The sequence below is a fragment of the Choloepus didactylus genome, chromosome 8 (assembly GCF_015220235.1).
Source record: "Choloepus didactylus isolate mChoDid1 chromosome 8, mChoDid1.pri, whole genome shotgun sequence".
In the NCBI taxonomy this organism is placed as follows: Eukaryota; Metazoa; Chordata; class Mammalia; order Pilosa; family Megalonychidae; genus Choloepus; species Choloepus didactylus.
This window is the reverse complement of record NC_051314.1, coordinates 106,282,585-106,302,301: the sequence shown is the minus strand read 5'-3', so window position 1 is coordinate 106,302,301 and position 19,717 is coordinate 106,282,585. Positions and strand designations below refer to the sequence as shown.

Here is a 19,717-nt window from a genome sequence, read left to right as displayed (position 1 = left end):
ATCTGTAGTTCTCATTTTTGTGTTGGATAACACTTTTCTCCTCTTTAAGAGGATATATTCTTGTTCTTCAACATTTTTCTTGATTGGTTATTTTTTCCTTTAAATGATTCAAAGTGTCAAGTTTTTTGTTTTGTTTTGTTTTTTCATTTAGATTAGCTTACAACTGTACACTCACAAGAGACTGAATCTGTCTTTACCATTCCATCCTTTCACTATATGAACAGTGATGGCCATGCATTATCTGCACTGCACTTTTAGGAAAAAAAAAACATAGCAGTTCATTTATATATGCCAGTTTCTTAAAGAACACAAAAGCCTTGGGATTCCCCTCCCCTGAAATATTAAGAGCCAATTCAACAAGGAAATCTAAACTCTGTAGTTGCATACGTTGAATGCCAGACTAAAGAGTGCCTGTAGCTTGGGGGAAAAGCAAAAATAATAAAGTTCTAATTAAATAATCTTCATCTCATACATTTTTCATCCTGATAACTATGTGATTTTTGTCTATTTGAGTCTTTTTGCTTATGTAGGCAGAAATCTGACATTGAAATTTGGGAAATTAAGGTTACAGAAACTTTGGTCCCCTGAAATAGTACATTGCATCATTGTTCACTTTCGCACTAGATTTGCTAAAATGGAGGGGCAGTATATAGAATGTAATTCTAAAGATGAAAAATCAGTTTTCCCAAATCTGTATGAATGAATTAGAATAAAGTAAATAGAAAAATCACATTCAATTAGGGGAGAACATGGAAAAATTCAGTTGGATGTACTTTACTTCATGGTGTACAACATTGTGGCAAAAAGCAGTTTGTGGCATTCTTCATTTCTTCATAAAAATATTTAGAAAATGTAATTTAACATTAGAAATAAAATAATTGAACAAAAGATATCTCAATTATCTGTGCTTTTATGAAGCAAAGTTAGTTAAACATGTAAAGTGTAAAAACATACTTGTGTTTACTTTGACTAATTTGCTGCTAATCATGTCCTCATAAGTATATGAGTTCTTTGATATTTTATTGTTGCCCTGTGTTTATTAAATAGCCATTGCTTTTGAAAATCTAATAGCATTAACATTTTTAAAACGTTTGTATGAGGCATTTACATATTTTAAGAAATTACAATAGCACCATTTTGATTAGTCTGAATGTTTCCAGGCATTGAAATAAATCTTGACTAAGAGAAAAACAAAATTATTGTGGCCCCTGATATGGCTCTGGCCCTGCGGTGGTGGGAGGAAACAGAGAAAGCAATGTAGGACTGGACTTAGCCAACCACAATATCAATGCCTAAAGCCTCAAACTACTACAAGACAGGAACCTCAACCCCTGATGTCAGAATGGGGGTACAGACTGAGATGATGAATGAATGCAGACAGAAGGGGGAAAAAATCTTCCAATCAAAAAGACCCTGCATATTAAACATCCAAGGAAAACTGACATTAAGAAGCCATCAGGAGGCTCATTTGTTAACGACAAAATGCAAGTAACAGAACAATTTCAAAACAACCTTTAAATAAGTATGTTTCCAATCATTAAAGAGATTAAAGAAAGCAATTATATACAAAAAAAAAGACAAAACATATTTTATTAAATAGGTAGACTTGAATGAAGAGGACATGAAAAAGAACCAACAGAAATATGTGAAATAAAAATGATAAATATTTAAATAAAAATCTTATTAGTGAAGATAAACCATTCTGCACACATCTTAAGAAAAATTAGTGATTTATAAGACAGTATTAAGGAATTGATCCAGAAAGCACACAGAGATTTTAAAAGGCAAATTATAAAAATGAAAGTTAAGAGATAAGGAGGATGAATTAAGAGGATACAACATATATCTAATAGGACTTCCAAAAAAGAGGAAAAAAAGATAAAGAAATACATGAAGAAAAAAATGTCTGAAAATTCTCCAGAATTGAAGAGAGACATGAGTGTTTAGATTAAAAGTATGCGCCAAGTATCAAGTGGGGAAAAGAAATAAAAGTTCCTCTACTCACATGACAGTGAAATTTCAGGACATAAAAGACAAAGAAAAAATGTCTACAAAAAATTACCAGAAAGTAAAGAAAAATTCCCACTAAAGGTTGACAATTCCTTTGACAACAGACTTCTGAACAGCAACAAAAGAAGCCAGAAAATAACTAGATAATAACTTTAAAATACTAAAGGAATACAGAGTATCTATCTGACATTCCATACACAGTTAAAATATCACTTAAGAGTGAGGGCAAAATAAAGACATTTTCATATATGTAATAACCAAGTAGATTTATAACCCATATATCCTCACTGAATGAACTTAAGAATGAATTTCAACAAGAACTAAAGTGAACATAGACAGAAGAAGTGGGATGCAAGAAATGAAGGTAAGGAGAATGAGGTAAAATATATTAAGAAATCTAATCACTGAAAAATAATTTTATAAACTAACTTTTTCAGTCAATAAAGGTGATGTGTCATCATTTATATGATGCATTTACTCTTCTGTATATGTCAAATAGCATAAAATAAAATTTTAAAAAGGAAAGGAATAAACACGAACTAAGGTTCTAGACAACTATTACAAGAAAAATGGAAGGGAGAAAATCAGTACATAATTAAAGCATGCTAAGGTATCTGCCTCCCATGAGAGGAAGAAATATTTAATAACTCAAGTTTTGTAAGAAAGAATATATCATTAAAGTGTATAAGAATTTAGGGGCAATTGCTAAAAGACAGAGATATGACCTATAACTTCTAAACCAACAGATGAAAAGGGAAAATAGGGGAAAATATAATAAGATTTCTCAATCTAACAAAAGCAAGAAAGGAGTGGAGGCAAAATAAAAAAAAACTACACTAAAGAAAAAATGAATAAGATCAGAATAAATGCAAATATATTATTTGCCAACTGAAAATTAATTAAACTTGCCAATAAAGGAAAGACTATCAGATTAGATCTTAAAAATCCAGCTCTCTGATGCTCACAAGAGACATACCTAAAACAAAATGACAAGGAAATTTTAAATAAAAGGATAGTAAAAAGGCATCAGGAAAATAAAAAATAGCTGGTGTAGGGACAATAATATAGTCAGGCAAAAAAAATTTAAGGGGAAAATGACGTTATAGGAAGACATTAGCTTTGAATCAGAAGGATATACTGGTTTGATGATCACATGTCTGATGAACCCTAGCTTCTGTCACAGGGAATTGGAATCAACTATTAAGACTGTAAACTGCATGACGACATGGCATAGTTTGTGATGTTCACCAGTGCATTACTGTACATATAAACATATTTCATGGCCCAGGGCCTGACACATATCAGGATTCAATAATGATGAATTAATTAAATCTCTGAACTACAGATGCTGCAGATGAATCCCCACATCTTTTTCTGTACTCTTAGAGGTAAAAGATGGTGCAAAAATTCTTGTTTAGGAATGCATGGACCACGTCCTCAAGGTCTAAATAGCAGTTAATCCTCTCACTCCCCCACTCCATCCCTATGCCATATTCCCAGTTCTGCAGGTGCAGCTATACAAAATGAGATCAGAAAATCTGCCCCCCTCCAATAAAAAGCAGTCTGAGGACAAGACCTTTGGAGGCACAACACAGGAGCTGTGCCTCCAGGTTCCATTCCTGGGGTGAATAAATGGGAGAGTAAAAGAAAGAGAGAGGAATCAAAGAACACAAGCATTTTGAGACAAAGATCTGCAATATTCTAAAACCTTCCCTTCTACCTTGTATCGTTTTTCCTGGTTTTTAGTAAAAGAATGTCTAATTATAACTCCATTCTCCAGTGGGAAAAAAGTCAAGAGTTGTGAAGTGTTTTCACAAAGAATTTTATACTGAATTCTAAAACTGAGAAAATAATATTAATGCATTCAATACCACCAATAAGCTCTACTATACTGACAGGTAGTTTTGAATGAATTTTCATGGAAGGTGGCTTATTTGAAAATACTAAATTAAGATCAAAAATTGCAGCTCCTTATTTCTCAGGCAAAGCCATCTCTTTGCTAAGATGTTCTTCACTCTAAAACAGTGGGGAGGGAAGCAAGGGAAATAAAAGTGCATAATGCTGGTCAGCCCTGGTCAACATCTCCCTAAGAACCATCTTTCATGGTTAGGATTCTGTCTGGCAGTAACTAAAGAAGAGTGACTTGTATAGGATTGCAGCCAGCAGTACTGAAGTACTCATAATCCAAATCTTTAGCTTTTCTTCAAGAACATCTTAATGCTTAGCAAGAAAGGCTTTTTAAGCAAAGAACTGAATAAATTTCTGTGTATATAGAGAGTGACAAAGACAAAGAAATGGATTCATTAAAACGAAGATTAAACAGATAAATAAACAGCTTAAAAAAAAGTGCTATCTACATATCAGATTTCATTTCCTGTCAAAATTTAGCTCTGATATTTAAATATCTGCAATCCAGAAGAGTGGGGCAGTGGTTTCAGCTTCCGGCTTTTATTCATCTCCCCTTAACAGGGTTAGACATACAACTGGATATGCAATGTTGTTTCTGAATGTAGGCTTGTTAGGGGGAAAACAGAGGTAAGACCAGAGAGGAAGCTGAGAACTAGCTATTCCAACTGTTTGCACATTTATGATGTTTTTTAACTGATGGAGATAAGGGGAAGTAAGTTGGATTATTTGCTCCTTTGTATTATAAGATATATATCCAGAAGTTCATAAAACATACATGTTAAGGAATAGTTATAAAATGAGTCCCCATGAAACCACCACCCAGGGCAGGAAACGGCACATTGCAGGACCCCTCCACAAACCTCCCCCCCACTCACAACTCCTCACTCTTCTTGAAGGATAATCACCATTCTGGTATTTTGATTATTACTTCCTTGCATTTCTTTATAGTTCTGCCCATTGCTTAAGAACTCCAAAGAAACAGAGTTTACTTTTACTTGCCTTTGTACTTCACAAATAGAATTACAGTGAATGTATTTGCTATGGGTAGTTTTTGCTCAATCTAAAGTTTATTAGATATAGCCATGTTGTTACACAAAAATTTGATTATTCATCTGTTCAACTGGTGATGGGAATTTGGATGATTTCCAATAGGGGGTTATTTTAGAACAATGCTGATTATTCTTGAACATGTGTCCTGGTGCACATGAGTAGGAACTTCTTGTGGATAGACATTAAAGAATGTTTATCCCAGGAGTGAAATTGGTGAATCATAAGTATTTACTTCGACTTTGCTAGTTACTGCCAAACTATTTCCAAAGTGCTTGTATCAATTTTCATCTTACTAGCTATGCATGAGAGTTCCAATACTCAAGGGTATTAGCAGATCATGAAGAAGGGGAAATTAAATAGAGAATGATTGTGTTCAGGTATACTGAAAAGCATAGGACTTTTATAACTAGACACGATTAAATCCCCCTTTTACTAACTGTGGGCTTACCCAGTTTGCTGAACCTCTCAATTTTTCCTTATGTAAAATGGGAATATCTATCTCTGGTTATTCAAAGAATTCTATAAATACGTTTATAGTGTCTAACATAGTATTTGACACAAGAAAGAGATGCAATAATTGCCAGCTATCAAAATCATTCTTTCCCTCACTTATTTCCAAAAACAGAGTTTAAGAATCAAGGATTGAGGGAAGTCATCACCATGGTGATGTAAACAGCTACTGAAAACTCCTCTCCAAAAAGTCAATGAAAAAAAGGACAAATCTGAATTGTTTGAAACTCTGGAGAAGGATATAAACTGGAGAAGGACCCTGCAGATGCCAAATTGAAGAAAGAGGAGAAATATCAGGCAGGAATCTTCTGTCCCAGACAAGCCAGTATTCCCCTCTCCCCTTCACTCAGGCTCAGTTTGAGAAAGGCTAAGAATCAGCAGACGGGAACCCTCCCACCAGGAACACTGATTTAAAAATCTCTCACAGCAGTGAGACATACCCCTACTATTTGAAGACCCAGAGGACAGGGGAGGACATTTCAAGGCCCAGATCAGTGAGAGACAAAGAGAATGAGAAAATGTGGACAAAGACTCTGTTTCCAGTCCTCGGTCTGAAAACCCTTCCCCCATTCTTGAAGGAAGTAGCAGCTGGCAGCCATTTCCTTGCCTTGGGGATGGCTGGAGTACTGGGTCAGGGTGGAAGCACTCTTCCATAAGTAAAGCCCCACATCAAGCCAGATTTCTGTCAGCAAAGTGAGGGCACAGGAATCCCACAGTTTCAGCTCACCTGTGCAGATGCAGCCTGTGCTCAAAGGCAAAGCAGCCTCTGAGGATGATAAAGTTACTGAACAGTGCCACCTGCTGAACAGTCCAGAACGTGCAAGAAAACAGAATCACTTCTAAAAAGATACTCCAGACCCTTTATAAGGACCACAGGAGCTGGTCTACACACCCTGCACAGAAACCCAGCCTGGTTTAGACTGAGAAATATGAACAACCCAACTGCCAAAGCAGGGCTCTAAAACAAACACAGGTCTTAACTGACCAGCAGAAAACAGAGTACCGCTGGAAGTCAGCAGATCTATATTACCATACACAGTGAACTTGCTGGGGTGCCCAGTGCCTACCTTCCATCGCTAGAGCAGGCCATGATGTATGCCTAATTTGGGGGGAAGACTAGAGTGGGGGAGGTCAATCTGACAGCTGGCCAGAGAGAGAAACAAAGAAATATAGAAATCAAAGAAAACCAACAGGAAAACCCAAGGCAAAAGAGAGAAAACAACCTCCAGAATAAACTAATCAAGAAAATCAGATGCCTGGACAGCAAAAAATCATGAGCCACACCAGGAAACACCAAGATATGGACCAATCAAATGAACAAACTAACACCTCAACTGAGATTCAAGAGTTAAAACAACAAGTTCAAACAATCTTCTAAATCAAATCAATGAGTTAAAAGAAAATGTGATAACATAGATGAAGGATATAAAGAAGACACCGGATGACCATAAGGAGGCATTCATAAGCTTGAAAACACAAATGGCAGAACTTGTGGGAATAAAAGGCACAACAGAAGAGATGAAAAACACAATGGAGACATACAACAGCAGACTTGGAAAGGCAGAAGAAAGGATTACTAAACTTGAGGCAGGACATCTGAAATCCTACACACAAAAGAACAGATAAGGAAGAGAATGGAAAGTATGAGCAGGGGCTCAGGGAACTGAATGACAATATGAAGCACATGAATATATATAAGTGTCCCAGAAGGAGAAGAGGAGGGAAAAGGGGCAGAAAGAATAATAGAGGAAATAATCAATGAAAATTTCCCAACTCTTATGAAGGACATAAAATTACAGGTCCAAGAAGTGCAGTACACCCCAAACAGAATTGATTCAAATAGACCTAATCCAAGACATTTACTAATCAGACTGTCAAATGTCAAAGACATACAGAGAATTCTGAAAGCAGCAAGAGAAAAGCAATCCATCAGATACAAAGGAAGCACAATAAGACGAAGTGCAGATCTTTCAGCAGAAACCATGGAGGCAAGAAGGCAGTGGTATGATATATTCAAGATACTGAAAGAGAAAAACTGCTAATTAAGAATCCTATATCCAGAAAAACTATCCTTCAAAAATGGGGGAGAGTTTAAAATATTTACAGATAGACACTGAGAGAGTTCATGAACAGGAGACCTCTTCTACAAGAAATACTAAAGGGAGTGCTACAGACAGATAGGAAAAGACAGGAGAGATACATCTAGGGAAGAGTGTAGAAACGAAGATGCCAGGAGATGGCAAGAGGGTAAAGATTGGGCATTTGATGCCAAAGGAGTACAGAATGTTCAACAGGATTGATTGTATAGATCCAGAAATGGATAGCACAATGCTGGGTGATGGTAGCACAACATTGTAAGTACACTGAACAAAGATGACTGTGAGTACAGTTGAAAGAGGAAGGTTAGGGGCATGTAGGACACCAAAAGGAAAGATGTAAGATAAAGACTGGGATGGTATAACTTAGTGAAACCTAGAGTGGTCAATGATGGTGATTAAATGTACAAATGTAAGAATGTTTTTACATGAAGGAGAACAAATGAATATCAACTTTGCAAAGTGTTGAAAATGGGATGGTATTGGGGAAAAAATACAATCAGTGCAAATTAGGGTCTATAGTCTACAGTAACATTGTAATATGTTTCCATTAATTGTAACAAAGGCAATATACCAAAGCTAAATGTCTCTAAGGGAAATATATGGGAGGGGTATGGGATTCTTGGCATTGGTGTTATTGTCGCACCTTTATATTATATTGTATTTTAATTTTATGTTCTCTTTTGTTGATTTATAGTTGTCATTTCTTTTCTTTCTTTTTCTTGTAATTTTTTTCTCTTTTTTAGCCTCCTCCTCTTTCTTTGTGGGAGAAATGGAAATGTCCTCATATAGATGGTAATGGTGAATGCATAACTTTGTGATTATACAGGGAACCACTGATTGTTTACTTAGGAGGGAATCTATGGTGTGTGAATAAAACTGTCTAGAAAATAAACAGAGGGATACAAGGCTGGAGAAAATGTGGAGAGAGGGATGTACCTAATCACCTTTGATGGGAAAGTAGAATGGTGCAGCCCATCTGGAGGGCAGTGTGGTGGCTCCACAGGAAGCTAAGTATGGTGTTGCCATATGGTACTGCAACTCCGTTACTGGGTATATAGTTGGAAGAACTGAAAAGAGGGATACAAATGGACATTTGCACAGTGGGATTTATGGTAGCAGTATTCACGATTCACAGTGTATGGAGGTGCCCTAAGGGTACATCAACTGATGAACAGAATGGCAAACTGTGGTATATATATACAATGGAATATTGAGTGGCTACAAGAAGAAATGAAGTTGTGAGGTATGCAACTAGGTGAATGGACACTGAGGACAGCATGTTGAGTGACATAAACCAGAAATGAAAAGAAAACATTATATCACCTCATTAATATGGACTAACTATAATGTGCAAACCCTGAGACTTGAATCTGAGAGCATAGGTTATCAGGGAAAGACTTATGTAAAGGTTCCTAGATTAAAGCCCAAGGTGTAATGGCTATTTTTAAATTCTGAGATGCTGAGCTCTTTGTTTATAACCTCGTCAGTCTCTGGAACTTTGGGTGTCTGTGTGATGCCTGAAACTCAGAGTCAGAGTCCAGCAGCTATGAATGTCAGCATTACCCATACAGCAAATGTTAAAGAGACTGAAAATGTTAGAGACTGAAAAAGAGATCAGACTTCAGTTAGAGATATGAATGAAATGGACTTGGTGAGGACTAAGGTAAATCAGACTAAGGGCTAAAGGACAATATTGACAGTATTTTAAAACTTCAACCTCTGTGTGAGACCAAAGGAAGATATGTTTATCAAGTGCAAAATCTATGTTTTTTGTAGCACACTATATAATTTAACTTCAGTGGTCAGTTTATTCAAATGCCATAATTACATGGAACTTTGAATAGGAAGTGAAATCTGGTTGGCTTGTACAGGTTAGTGTGAAGCCCTGATACATCCCAGGGTAATTCTGACAAAGAATAAAAATGTATTCACAAATCCCCCTTGACGGACTGGGGGAGTTGTGGAAATATTAAACTTCCGCCACTTGGGGAATTACTGATATTCTCACAAGCACTGGGGTTTAGAAGGCCAAGCCTTCTAAATTGCCCTTATGAAGCTCGTTGCTGCAAAGGAGAGGCTAAGCCTACCTAAGATTGTGCCTAACAGTCACCCCCAGAGAGCCTCTTTTGTTGCTCAGATGTGGCCTCTCTCTCTAAGCCAACTCTGCAGGTAAATTCACTGCCCTCCCCTCTACATGGGACACACTTCCAGGGGTGTAAATCTCCCTGGCAACATGGGACATGACTCATGGGGATGAGTTTGATCCTGGCACCGTGGGACTGAGAAAGCCTTCTTGGACCAAAAGGAGAAAGAGAAATGAAACAAAATAAAGTTGCAGTGGCTGAGAGCTTTCAAATGGAGTGGAGAGGTCATTCTGGAGTTATTCTCATGCATTAAAGAGATATCCCTTTTTAGTTTTTACTGTATTGGAATAGCTAGAAGGAAATATCTGAAACTGTTGAACTGCAACCCAACAGCCTTGATTCTTGAGGATGACTGTATAACTATACAGGTTTCACTGTATCCATGTGATTGTGAAAACCTTGTGGCTCCCACTTCCTTTATCCAGTTCTGGACAGATGAGTAGAAAAATAAGGACAAAAAAGTAAACGAATAATGGGGAGGGATGGGGGCTATGGGATGTTTTGGGTGGTTTTTTTTCACTTTAATTTTTATTCTTATTCTTTTGTGTATATGTAATGAAAATGTTCAAAAATTGATTGTGCTGATGAATGTACTACTATATAATGGTACTGTGAACAACTGATTGTACGCTGTGGATGACTGTATGGTTTGTGAATCTATATCAGTAAAACTGAATTAATTAAAAAAAAGAATCAAGGATCCAGTTTCTTTGAGGAAGTAAGAAGGGCAGAGAGCTACACCTTGCAGATATTTTCCTCCATTACATATTTGTTTGTTTTGTGACATCTGAGCTGAAAAATGTGTCTCGAATAAATAAGAATAGAAAAATAGAAAACTTCTTTTAGGTCCTTTAGACCTGTAAATCCAAACATTTAATAAAGTTTCTTTGTTTACCACTCAGCTCACCAGTGCAGCAAAAGGTACTGCAATTCTCTTATGAAGTATTTAAAATAACAGATCAAAGAGAATCTCAAGAAATATTTCCAAGCCAAGGTAAATTGAGAAAAGTAAATATTCCACCAGATTTCAATTTCTCCATTTTTATTCACTCATCACGTTCAAGAGGAATCAAGTTCCCACCTCAGTCAGAAACTGGTGTGCTACCAAGAATATCCCAAATATTCCCTTAGAGTCATTCATTCGAGTTTTATTGTGACAGTTGACAATTGACTCCTGTTGACTTAAGAGCCATTATTAAAAGTTACTAACCTCCGTTCATTCTGAGTTATTGTGCCATTTTCCAGCTTTTTGACCGTGGTTGCCAGTACTTTGTTTGCATCATTGGCAAAATCTAAGTCTCGGACCTCAGACAGCGGGACGGACACAATGGCAAATGCTTCTTTATCTTCTTTTGTCTGGCAAGTTCCAATCTGCAATGTGTTTTTCCATTAAGATTAGTTCTTTTTTAATAACTATGCAGTATTCTTTGAGTAATAACACATTTTAGTACTGTTTAAGAAGTACAAGACAAGAATAGATAATCCAAACACAATTCCCTTGTTCATCCTCCATTATGAAAGTCTGTAGGGACACAGAGGTTTTCCATGCCCATTTCCAGCCCTGTTTCCAAAGCCCCATGGGAAATGTATCCCTTCACCCTCGCCCTGTGCTTCAGCTTCAACACAGCAGAGAAGATGCACCCCTGGGCAGCTTCTCCTCACTCAAGCTTTCTGTGCTAACTCTTTTTGGCATCTGTGTTGCATCCTCCTGAATCAGAGTCTGCTGCAGCCAAACCATTTAGTTTAGCTACCTAAGCAATAGGCAGAAATGAATGTTTGATTAATTTAATTGCAATAACTCTAATATTGGTGAATATGGATTGTAATGAACATTTCAGTCACCCCCTAATTCTATTCGGACAGCATAGGCTGAAAATTAAACCATTTTTAGTAACATTTACCTTCAACATAACAGGCCTCTCTTCATCTGTGTCTATGGGGATGCTGGTACTTGTTACCCATGTGTTGGTACATAAATGCCTTAACCGAACATATGAGTTCCTAAAAGCAAAATAATATGAAAACATATTATAAAAAATTAAGACACTTACATATTAACATATTTAAGTTTCACACAAGAAATGAATATAAATATGTTAGACTAGTAAATGACTCAAGTATAGAAAAATGATCTGGTTTAAGGAAAAACCCTGAATTATAGATTCTTTCAAAGTATGCAGTACTGTTACCTAGACCAACGGTTCTCAGTGTGGCCCCTGCACCAGCAGCATCAGCATCAGCTGGGAACTCAGAAGCACACATTCTCAGGCTCACCCAAGACTAATGAATCAGAAACTCTGGGGCTGGGGCCCAAAATCGGTTTCAACCAGCCCTCTGTGTACTTCTGATGCACTCTAAAGTGAGAATACTGATCAAGTAACAAACTTAGTTAAAAACGGCTGCTGCTAGTAGTCCCTTTCTGTACTTTAATCATCTGCATGAATAAGTATATATATAAACTGTGGGAAAGTGCCTGAGAAAAGCAGCTAGAACTCCATTTAATCAAATATCATTTTTAGTTAACTTGTTTAGTATTCAATTCTTCAACAAATAATGTGTAAAGTGTCTTTTAAAAGAAAAACACTGTGTTAAGTACTATACCTTCCAGGAGCTTACATTTTCAGAAGAAAAGATAAGCTATAAATAAATCATACAATATAATGCAGAAAGCATTAAGGGCATCAAAGAAAAATAAAATTCAAGGGCCTCAGGGAAAGGCAGAGATCCTTCAAAGCCATGATTCCACTTAGTCACAAAAATCTGAAATAGCAAACAACCTATCCTTGTTCAAATAATTGGAAATTCTGGAATACCTTTATTTTAACACATTTTTTGCATTGAATTACACAGGAGAGGTCATCTGTCCTCCTTTGTCCTCCCCATTATATTTTAAGCATCTGGGAAGTGGGGGCATGCTTTTTCAGCTCTGTTGCCCCTTCCTCTAAACTCACACCTGCAATGGTTTGCTTATTGAATGGATCTAAATGGCTGGGTTCCAAACTGAAGAGATTACACTGTAGAAATAACTTACAATTTGCAAGAATTTTGGAAATGAATAACTCTTTAAAAGAGGACCTAGCCACAGAAATCTGTTGTCATTAAGACCTGGATATAATCTGAATGTCTAAAATATTAAGGCATTGTAGTCTAGTAATTAAGAGTATAGACTTTGAATTCACACACTCTGGGATCAAATTCCATTTCATGAGCTTGACATTGGCCAATTAACTTAACTCTAAGGAAATGCTTCCCAAACTTTGCTGTACATTAAAATCACCTGGGAAGCTTTTCAAACCCCAATGCCCAGGGTGCACCATATACCAATTAAATCAGAATGTCTGGGAGTGAGTCAGGCATCAGCACTTTTTAAATATCCCCAGGTGTTTCAATGTGCAACAAAGCTTGTGAACCACTGCTCTAAGCTCTTCATACTTAAAGGTCTAGACCAGCAGCACCAGCATTGCCTGAGGGCTTGTTAGAAATGCAGGCTCTCAGGACCCAGTTTAGATCAAGTGAAACAGAACCTGCATTGTAACCAGATCCCCAGGTGACCCATATACACATGAAAATTTGAGAGGCATTGAGCTATAGACTCCCAATTGGAATCAACTGGGTAACCCTTATTTAAAAAAAAAAAAGGGAAAGCCTGTATCCCATCCCTGAGATTGACACCACTGGTCTCAGTGCAGGCAGGGCATGGAGAGTTTCCAAAGCTGCTCAGGTGATTCTAATGTTCAACCAATCTGAGAAACGATGCTCTAAGCCTCTATTTCCTTATCTGTAAAATGAGTTGTTGTCAGGATTGCATGAGACAACGTTTATAAAGAACTTGACATTGGACTTAAGCACACAGAAAGTGCTCAAGAATTATATTGCAATCGTAGTTATTTTTAATTATTAATGAACATTAGCATTAATAAATTAATGACAAATGAATCCATGTTAACACAAAATTCCATACTACACCAAGAAGTATATCAACAGTTCTGAGTAGTAGTAACTCAACACCTCCCTAATGAGCTGGTCTCAGGGGCCTTGGTGTGGATGTAGGCTCTTTATAAAGAGATCTACTACCATTTCCTTAGGCAAACTCTCTTGGTTAGAGTTCAAGAAGGACTACATTTTTGCTGAGTTAAATCCAAAATGAATAAAGTCAAAGTAAGGACTGCTTAAGATCCCAATTACTAGGAAAAGAACGTCAGAGACCTGCCTCAAGTAAAATCTGGAGAGGATCTATTTGTAGGTCTATATTGATGGAGCAAGAACAGTGAGAGATGGACTCTGATAGGCCAAGATTCAGCAACATATCTAATGAATGTGAATGGTCATGAGACACTCTGGGACACTATACCAGGGTTTCTTGGCAGCATTAGTACATCAACATTTCGCACCCCTGAAAGGAGCCTACACAACAATGTCTGCGTTTTTGTAAAGGCACCTTTGGCCCAAACAATGCCAATCTGCCTAAGTCCAGTACAATATTGCTCTATGGAGTCGGTGGAGAATCAGACTTCCAGACCTAATCATATGGGCAAGACTCCTCTATGCATCTGGAGTGCATCGTTGTGCTATTGTTGAAAGGTAGACAGATTCAGGCAAAAGGGCTTAAGAGTCAAATTTCAAGCAAAAGAGTATATTCTCGACCGTGAAGTCCTGGCTAACCTCATTACCAATCTCCTCCTTCACTTTGGTCCAGCCACACTGGCCTCCTAGCTTGTTCTTAAAAATCTAGTAAATTTCAAAATTTTTCATTTTCATGTTCCTGCTCTCAAAAGACTTTCCCCCAATGGAGAGGTCTTGATCCCTCAATTTACTCAGATCTTTTCTCAAATGTCTTAACTCAAGGAGGCTGTGCCTGAACACTCCTACTTAGCAGAACTCTCAATGAAATTTTTCCTCAAAGTATTTTTATTATCTGGCCTGAATTTTATGTTTATTAGTTTGTTTTTTATAAAGAAATATGTCTCCCCAGCTTGAATGTAAGGCATAAGAAAAAGAACATAACTGGTTTTCCACTATTGTCCTTCCAGTGCCTTAAGCAATGCCTGGAATTAACAGATGCTCAATAAATTACTCATTGACTGAATAATGAATAATTTGATGAATGAATGAATTTAGGGAATCCATCTAATAAAAATAAATTATATAAGTAGTGATAGAAATGCTTTTAAATTATTTTTCATTTTGGTAAACCAAAGGCCAAACAAGTAAGAAATGAGTTATGAATTTGTCAGAATGTCTTTCATCTGCACATTTTAATTATTTATAAGAATAAAACAAGCTATTTTAATCTAGTCCCAAAATAAGGATAATGTTTTATACACTTTTTCTTCATTTAGGCTTGCTCCTTTTATATCAGAAAAATGACATTAACATTACAATTTTAATTCCTTACCCACTGGTAAAATTATTCAGAGAAACATTACCTTCTAACCATAATTATATACATATATATTTTTTATTTTATTTTATTTTTTTTTCTTACCTTGGAACCAGGCAGTCAGCTCTCTGAAGAGTTGTGGCATCCAGTTCAAAAAGGGACGCAATGTCATTTCCATGTGGGACTGAGACTAAGGTGTACATGATCTTCTCCCCTGCTTGGCGTTTTTTCTTTGAAGTTGGAAGGTCTCCTTCTCTCTGCTTAGGAGGGACAAGGTTATTTATTTACTTTTAGCAGGTTTCTTACTAAACTTCCCAATTAATCCAAAAATAATGTTTAAATTTGCATTGATTTCTTCATTGGATTATAGAGGTATTTATTTCTATATAGATACCTGAAAGAATTGCCCAGACCTGAAAGGCTTTGAGGTAATTATCAGCCATGCTAGGTTACACGTCCTAGAGGGTGATCTGGGTGCATCATGAAGGCACTGTCAGTCACAACAGTTATGGCCCTTTCTCTCGTATTACATCTACTTACAGAGCAGCAATTGAGACTGTTCCACATTAAAAACAAACAAAGAGGAGAAACAGTGATGAATTATCTAGATTTCATAAATTAAAGAGTATTAGTATTCGGAGTCCATGCCTAACTCTGAAAACACAATTGGGACATTAAACTGGACAGGAAGGGAGGAACACCCTCACTGAGTTCATCAGCTTGTTCCATTAGATCCAAGAACAAGTGCCCCCAACCCCAATGCCCCATGGAAGAATTTGATGTGTAAGAATCCAAAATGTAATATAAAAAATTGCATATAATCTTGGTAATTAAGTACAAAAATATAATTACTTATACATATTTATTAAACAAGTGAATTTTGAAAATGAAAAAGAGACGACGACATTGTACCTTCACAGGAAAATTAATGAAAGTGGGAGACAGAAGGGATGCTCAAAAGGCAAATGAAAGCAGTAGCCTCAATCAATCAATGAGCATTTACTGAATGGATGCTGTGACAAGATATTGCATCCAATCATTCCAAAAGTTCATGAGGAGTCTCATCCTCTGCTCTCCAAGATTGTGAATATCACTTTCCTTAGATCAGAAAACCCTGGCAATTTAGTTTCTAGCCTCTTCCGTAAATTGCACACAAACTGTGGTACCACTGACCTGTTGTTAACAGGTAGAGGGAACTAACTGCCACTGTTCCTAAAAAGGAGCAAGACTGTTATCTGCTAAATCTCCATAGCCCACAAATACCTGGTAGCTCTTGTCATCTTTGACTTACATGTTTTCTGCAGAGATCAAAATTCAGAGCTAAATGAAGCCAGGGGTCCGGCAAACTCTCCCCAGATGATCTGATCCCTGTAACAGTTGTTTCTAAACAGCAAATCTGAACTATGTTTATTGATCAAAAAAAGACACGTTTGGGGCATTTTTTCTATATATTTAACATTCTTCACATTGCAAGGGAGTGTGGTGAGGTAGGAAAGAAGAAAATGTGGAAACAGTAAGCAAACTCTACTTTGAAATTTACACGAAGCTTCTCACAGTACCAATGCCATTCCCTTGGTTCTTCTCATTAATCTCATAACAAAAGTTTGAGAGAGGTGAAGGTAAGTATTATAATTTTGTTAAACAAATGTATGAGTGCAGTTACTACAAGTGAAAAGAGGATGAGGGAAGGGGAAGACAAGAGTAGAGGAGAGAAGGAGAAGGAGGAAGGGAGAAGTGGGGGAGGAAAAAGGAGGAGGGTAAGAGAGGGAAGGACAAGGGAGGAGGGGGGAAGTAGGAAAAGGAGAATGGAGCAGTGGGTGGTGGTATGAATACTCAAGCCCAAGTCTGACTAGCCAGGGTTCAATCCAAGCTAACCAATGCCAGAGGCCTGGAGCGAATGAGTCACTCCTCAAAGGAAAGGCATGAACTTGCGGCCAAGAACCTTCCTCAAGTCTAAAAAAATTCTCTTGGGCCATGAGGCCCATTTTCCTGATGCTTTGCATTGAGGGCACAGAAGTTTAAGAATTGAAGACAGAATCTATGAGGAGCAGGAAAGATCTTTTCCCATCTTGAGAAAAGATCTAAATGTTTAATCCAATAATAGGAGTAGTTTGGCCAATCAAATAAGTTGGGGACCTGGCTGCCTAGGTGACATAATTTAGGATTATGGAATCTCAAGCATGGGAAAGATCATCTGTGAGCTGAAAAGACTTCTTCCCAAATAAATCTCTACCAGCAGCTAGTTAAGTAAAATTCTATTACTTGGAATGTATTTCTTTGGGTCTTGAAGACACTTTGGTTTTTAATTATTCCCTATTGAAATTAAGACAGCCCTTGGTATGGTTTTGTTTATTTTCTGCATTTCAACCCTCCCAATAAGAAGGGGCCAAGATCCTAAAGAAAAGAGAACTGGCTGGAATGAGAAGGTAGGACAAACGGAAGGAGAAAGAAAGGGAAATGAGTGTGGTGCACTAGAAGAAAAACAGGAGTTTGCAAGAAAATGACCTATAGCCCAGTTTTGCTGGAAGATCTCTTTATTGGTGGGAAAACACAATATCTCAAATATATGTGCCTTAGTAAGGACTGAGTGCCATGAGCTGGATACTATTATCCCCATTTTAAAGATGAGCAAACTGAGTCTCTAGGGGCCAAATTCCCATATCTTTCATGTGGTAGAACGGAAAATCAAACATATCTCTAGCTGAGTCCACAGACTTACTCTTAACATTATGCTACAGACAGCATGACAATTAAAGAGCTTCCAGAAAACCATCAGTTAACAGGTTGGAGAAGACAAACACAACTGCCTCTAGATGTTTGCTTTCGGGCTCTCTACTTTTATGATCACCTATTCCTGGATACACTGTTTCTATGAAAAATAGCAAGATGCCAGGACAATTCAAGGGGAAAAGAATAATCTTTTCAACAAATCATGCTGGGACAATTTGATGTCCACATGCAAAACAATAAAGTTGAACCCTTACCCCACAACATATACAAAAATTAACTCAAAATGAATCATAGACTTAAATATAAGAGCTAAAACATTAGAACTCTTAGAAGAAAACGATAGGAAAATCTTTGTGACCTAGGATTAGGCAATGGTTTCTTAGCTATGACACTAAAAAACACAAGCAACAAAAAGTAGAAAAATTGGACTTCATCAAAATTAAAAATTTTGTATTTCAAAGGACATCATCAAGAAAGTGAAAAGACAACCCAGAAACTGGGAGATAAACTGGGAGAAAATACTGGCAAATGATATTTCTGATAAGGAATTTGTATCAAGAATATATAAAGAACACTTACAACTCAGTAATAAAAGGACAAATGACTCAACTTAAAAATGGGCAAAGAATGTAAATAGACATTTCTCCAAAAACAATACTGAAATGCCCAATAAAAGCACATAAGCACAATAAACATACTCCATCTGATATTGAAGATGATGAAGAAGAAGGCAGCAAAGGAGAAGAAAGAAGAAGGGAAATTCAGTTAGATAGCTACAAGAAAAGAGACAGACAATAACAAGTGTTGGCAGGGATGTACAGAAATTAGAACCCTCGAACACTGCTGGGAGAATGTAAGATAGTGCAGCCACTTTGAAAAACAGTTTGTCAGTTCCTCAAAACATTAAACATATGGGCCTGCCAATTGTTCTCAGGTATATATTCCCAAGAGATGAAAACATATGACCACACAAAAACATGTACACTAATGCTTATAACAGCATTATTTATAATAGGCACAAAATGGAAACAGCCCAAGTGTACATCAAATGATGATTATAGAAACAAAATGTAGTATATGCTTACAATGGAGTATTATTTTCCCATTAAAAAGGATGAAGTGCTGATACATGCTACAACATAGATGAACCTTAAAAACATTATGCTAAGTGAAAGAAGCTAGACCCAAAAAGCAGATATTGATTATTCCATTTAAATGAAATGTCCAGAATAGACAAATCCATAGATACAGAAAGTAGACTAAGTGGTTGCCAAGGGCTTGGGAGAAGAGGGTATGGGGATTGATGCTATTGGAGAAAGGGTTTCAGTTTGTGGTGATGAAAATGTTCTAAAATTAAATAGTGCTTATGGTTCCACAACTCTGTGAATAGACTAAAAACCACTGCTTTGTATACTTTAAACAGTAGAATTTTATGGAATGTGAATTATATCTCAATAAAGTTGCTAGAGGGAAGAAAAGGAAAGGGAAAATGGCTTAAATGGAATATTGGAAAGATACAATTAAAATACGATTTTAACTAAGAGAAATAAAATTGAAACAATTATATGGAGCCATGTTTGAGGAAAGGCTTTATTAATACAAGTCAGTGTGAAACCTAAACAAATGGAGAGTCAATGAACAAGAATTTGATAGTTTCTCTCACCATTGCCTAGTGTAGACAGTGCCTTGATGCAACAAATGAGTATTCCAGTCTTCTTGAAAGAATACTGTTTGCCTAAAAGGAATACATGCCATCTAATTTTCTGAGTCTCCTGCATACCAATCTTCTGATTATAATTTAGCTTTTGATATAGATTTTCCTTCAAGGAAAATGCACTAACTGATCCAGATATTTAGTTCTGCATAGCAATTGAAATTTGGCGTTG

The 19,717-nt window shown here is 36.8% G+C and overlaps 1 protein-coding gene across 4 annotated transcripts in view; it reads right to left on the bottom strand.

Moving 5' to 3' along the window:
* The window catches only part of ITPR2 (inositol 1,4,5-trisphosphate receptor type 2), a 550,850-nt gene that overhangs the window by 389,454 nt on the left and 141,679 nt on the right, over positions 1-19,717 (bottom strand). For 3 of the 4 annotated variants that reach the window (XM_037848345.1, XM_037848348.1, XM_037848347.1), the window contains 3 exons: positions 15,207-15,361; positions 11,623-11,722; positions 10,932-11,092 (listed from right to left, as the gene is read on the bottom strand). In XM_037848345.1, the coding sequence (XP_037704273.1) occupies positions 10,932-11,092; positions 11,623-11,722; positions 15,207-15,361 (416 nt within the window). The remainder of the gene's footprint in view (positions 1-10,931; positions 11,093-11,622; positions 11,723-15,206; positions 15,362-19,717) is intronic. The other variant, XM_037848346.1, reaches the window with a different exon arrangement.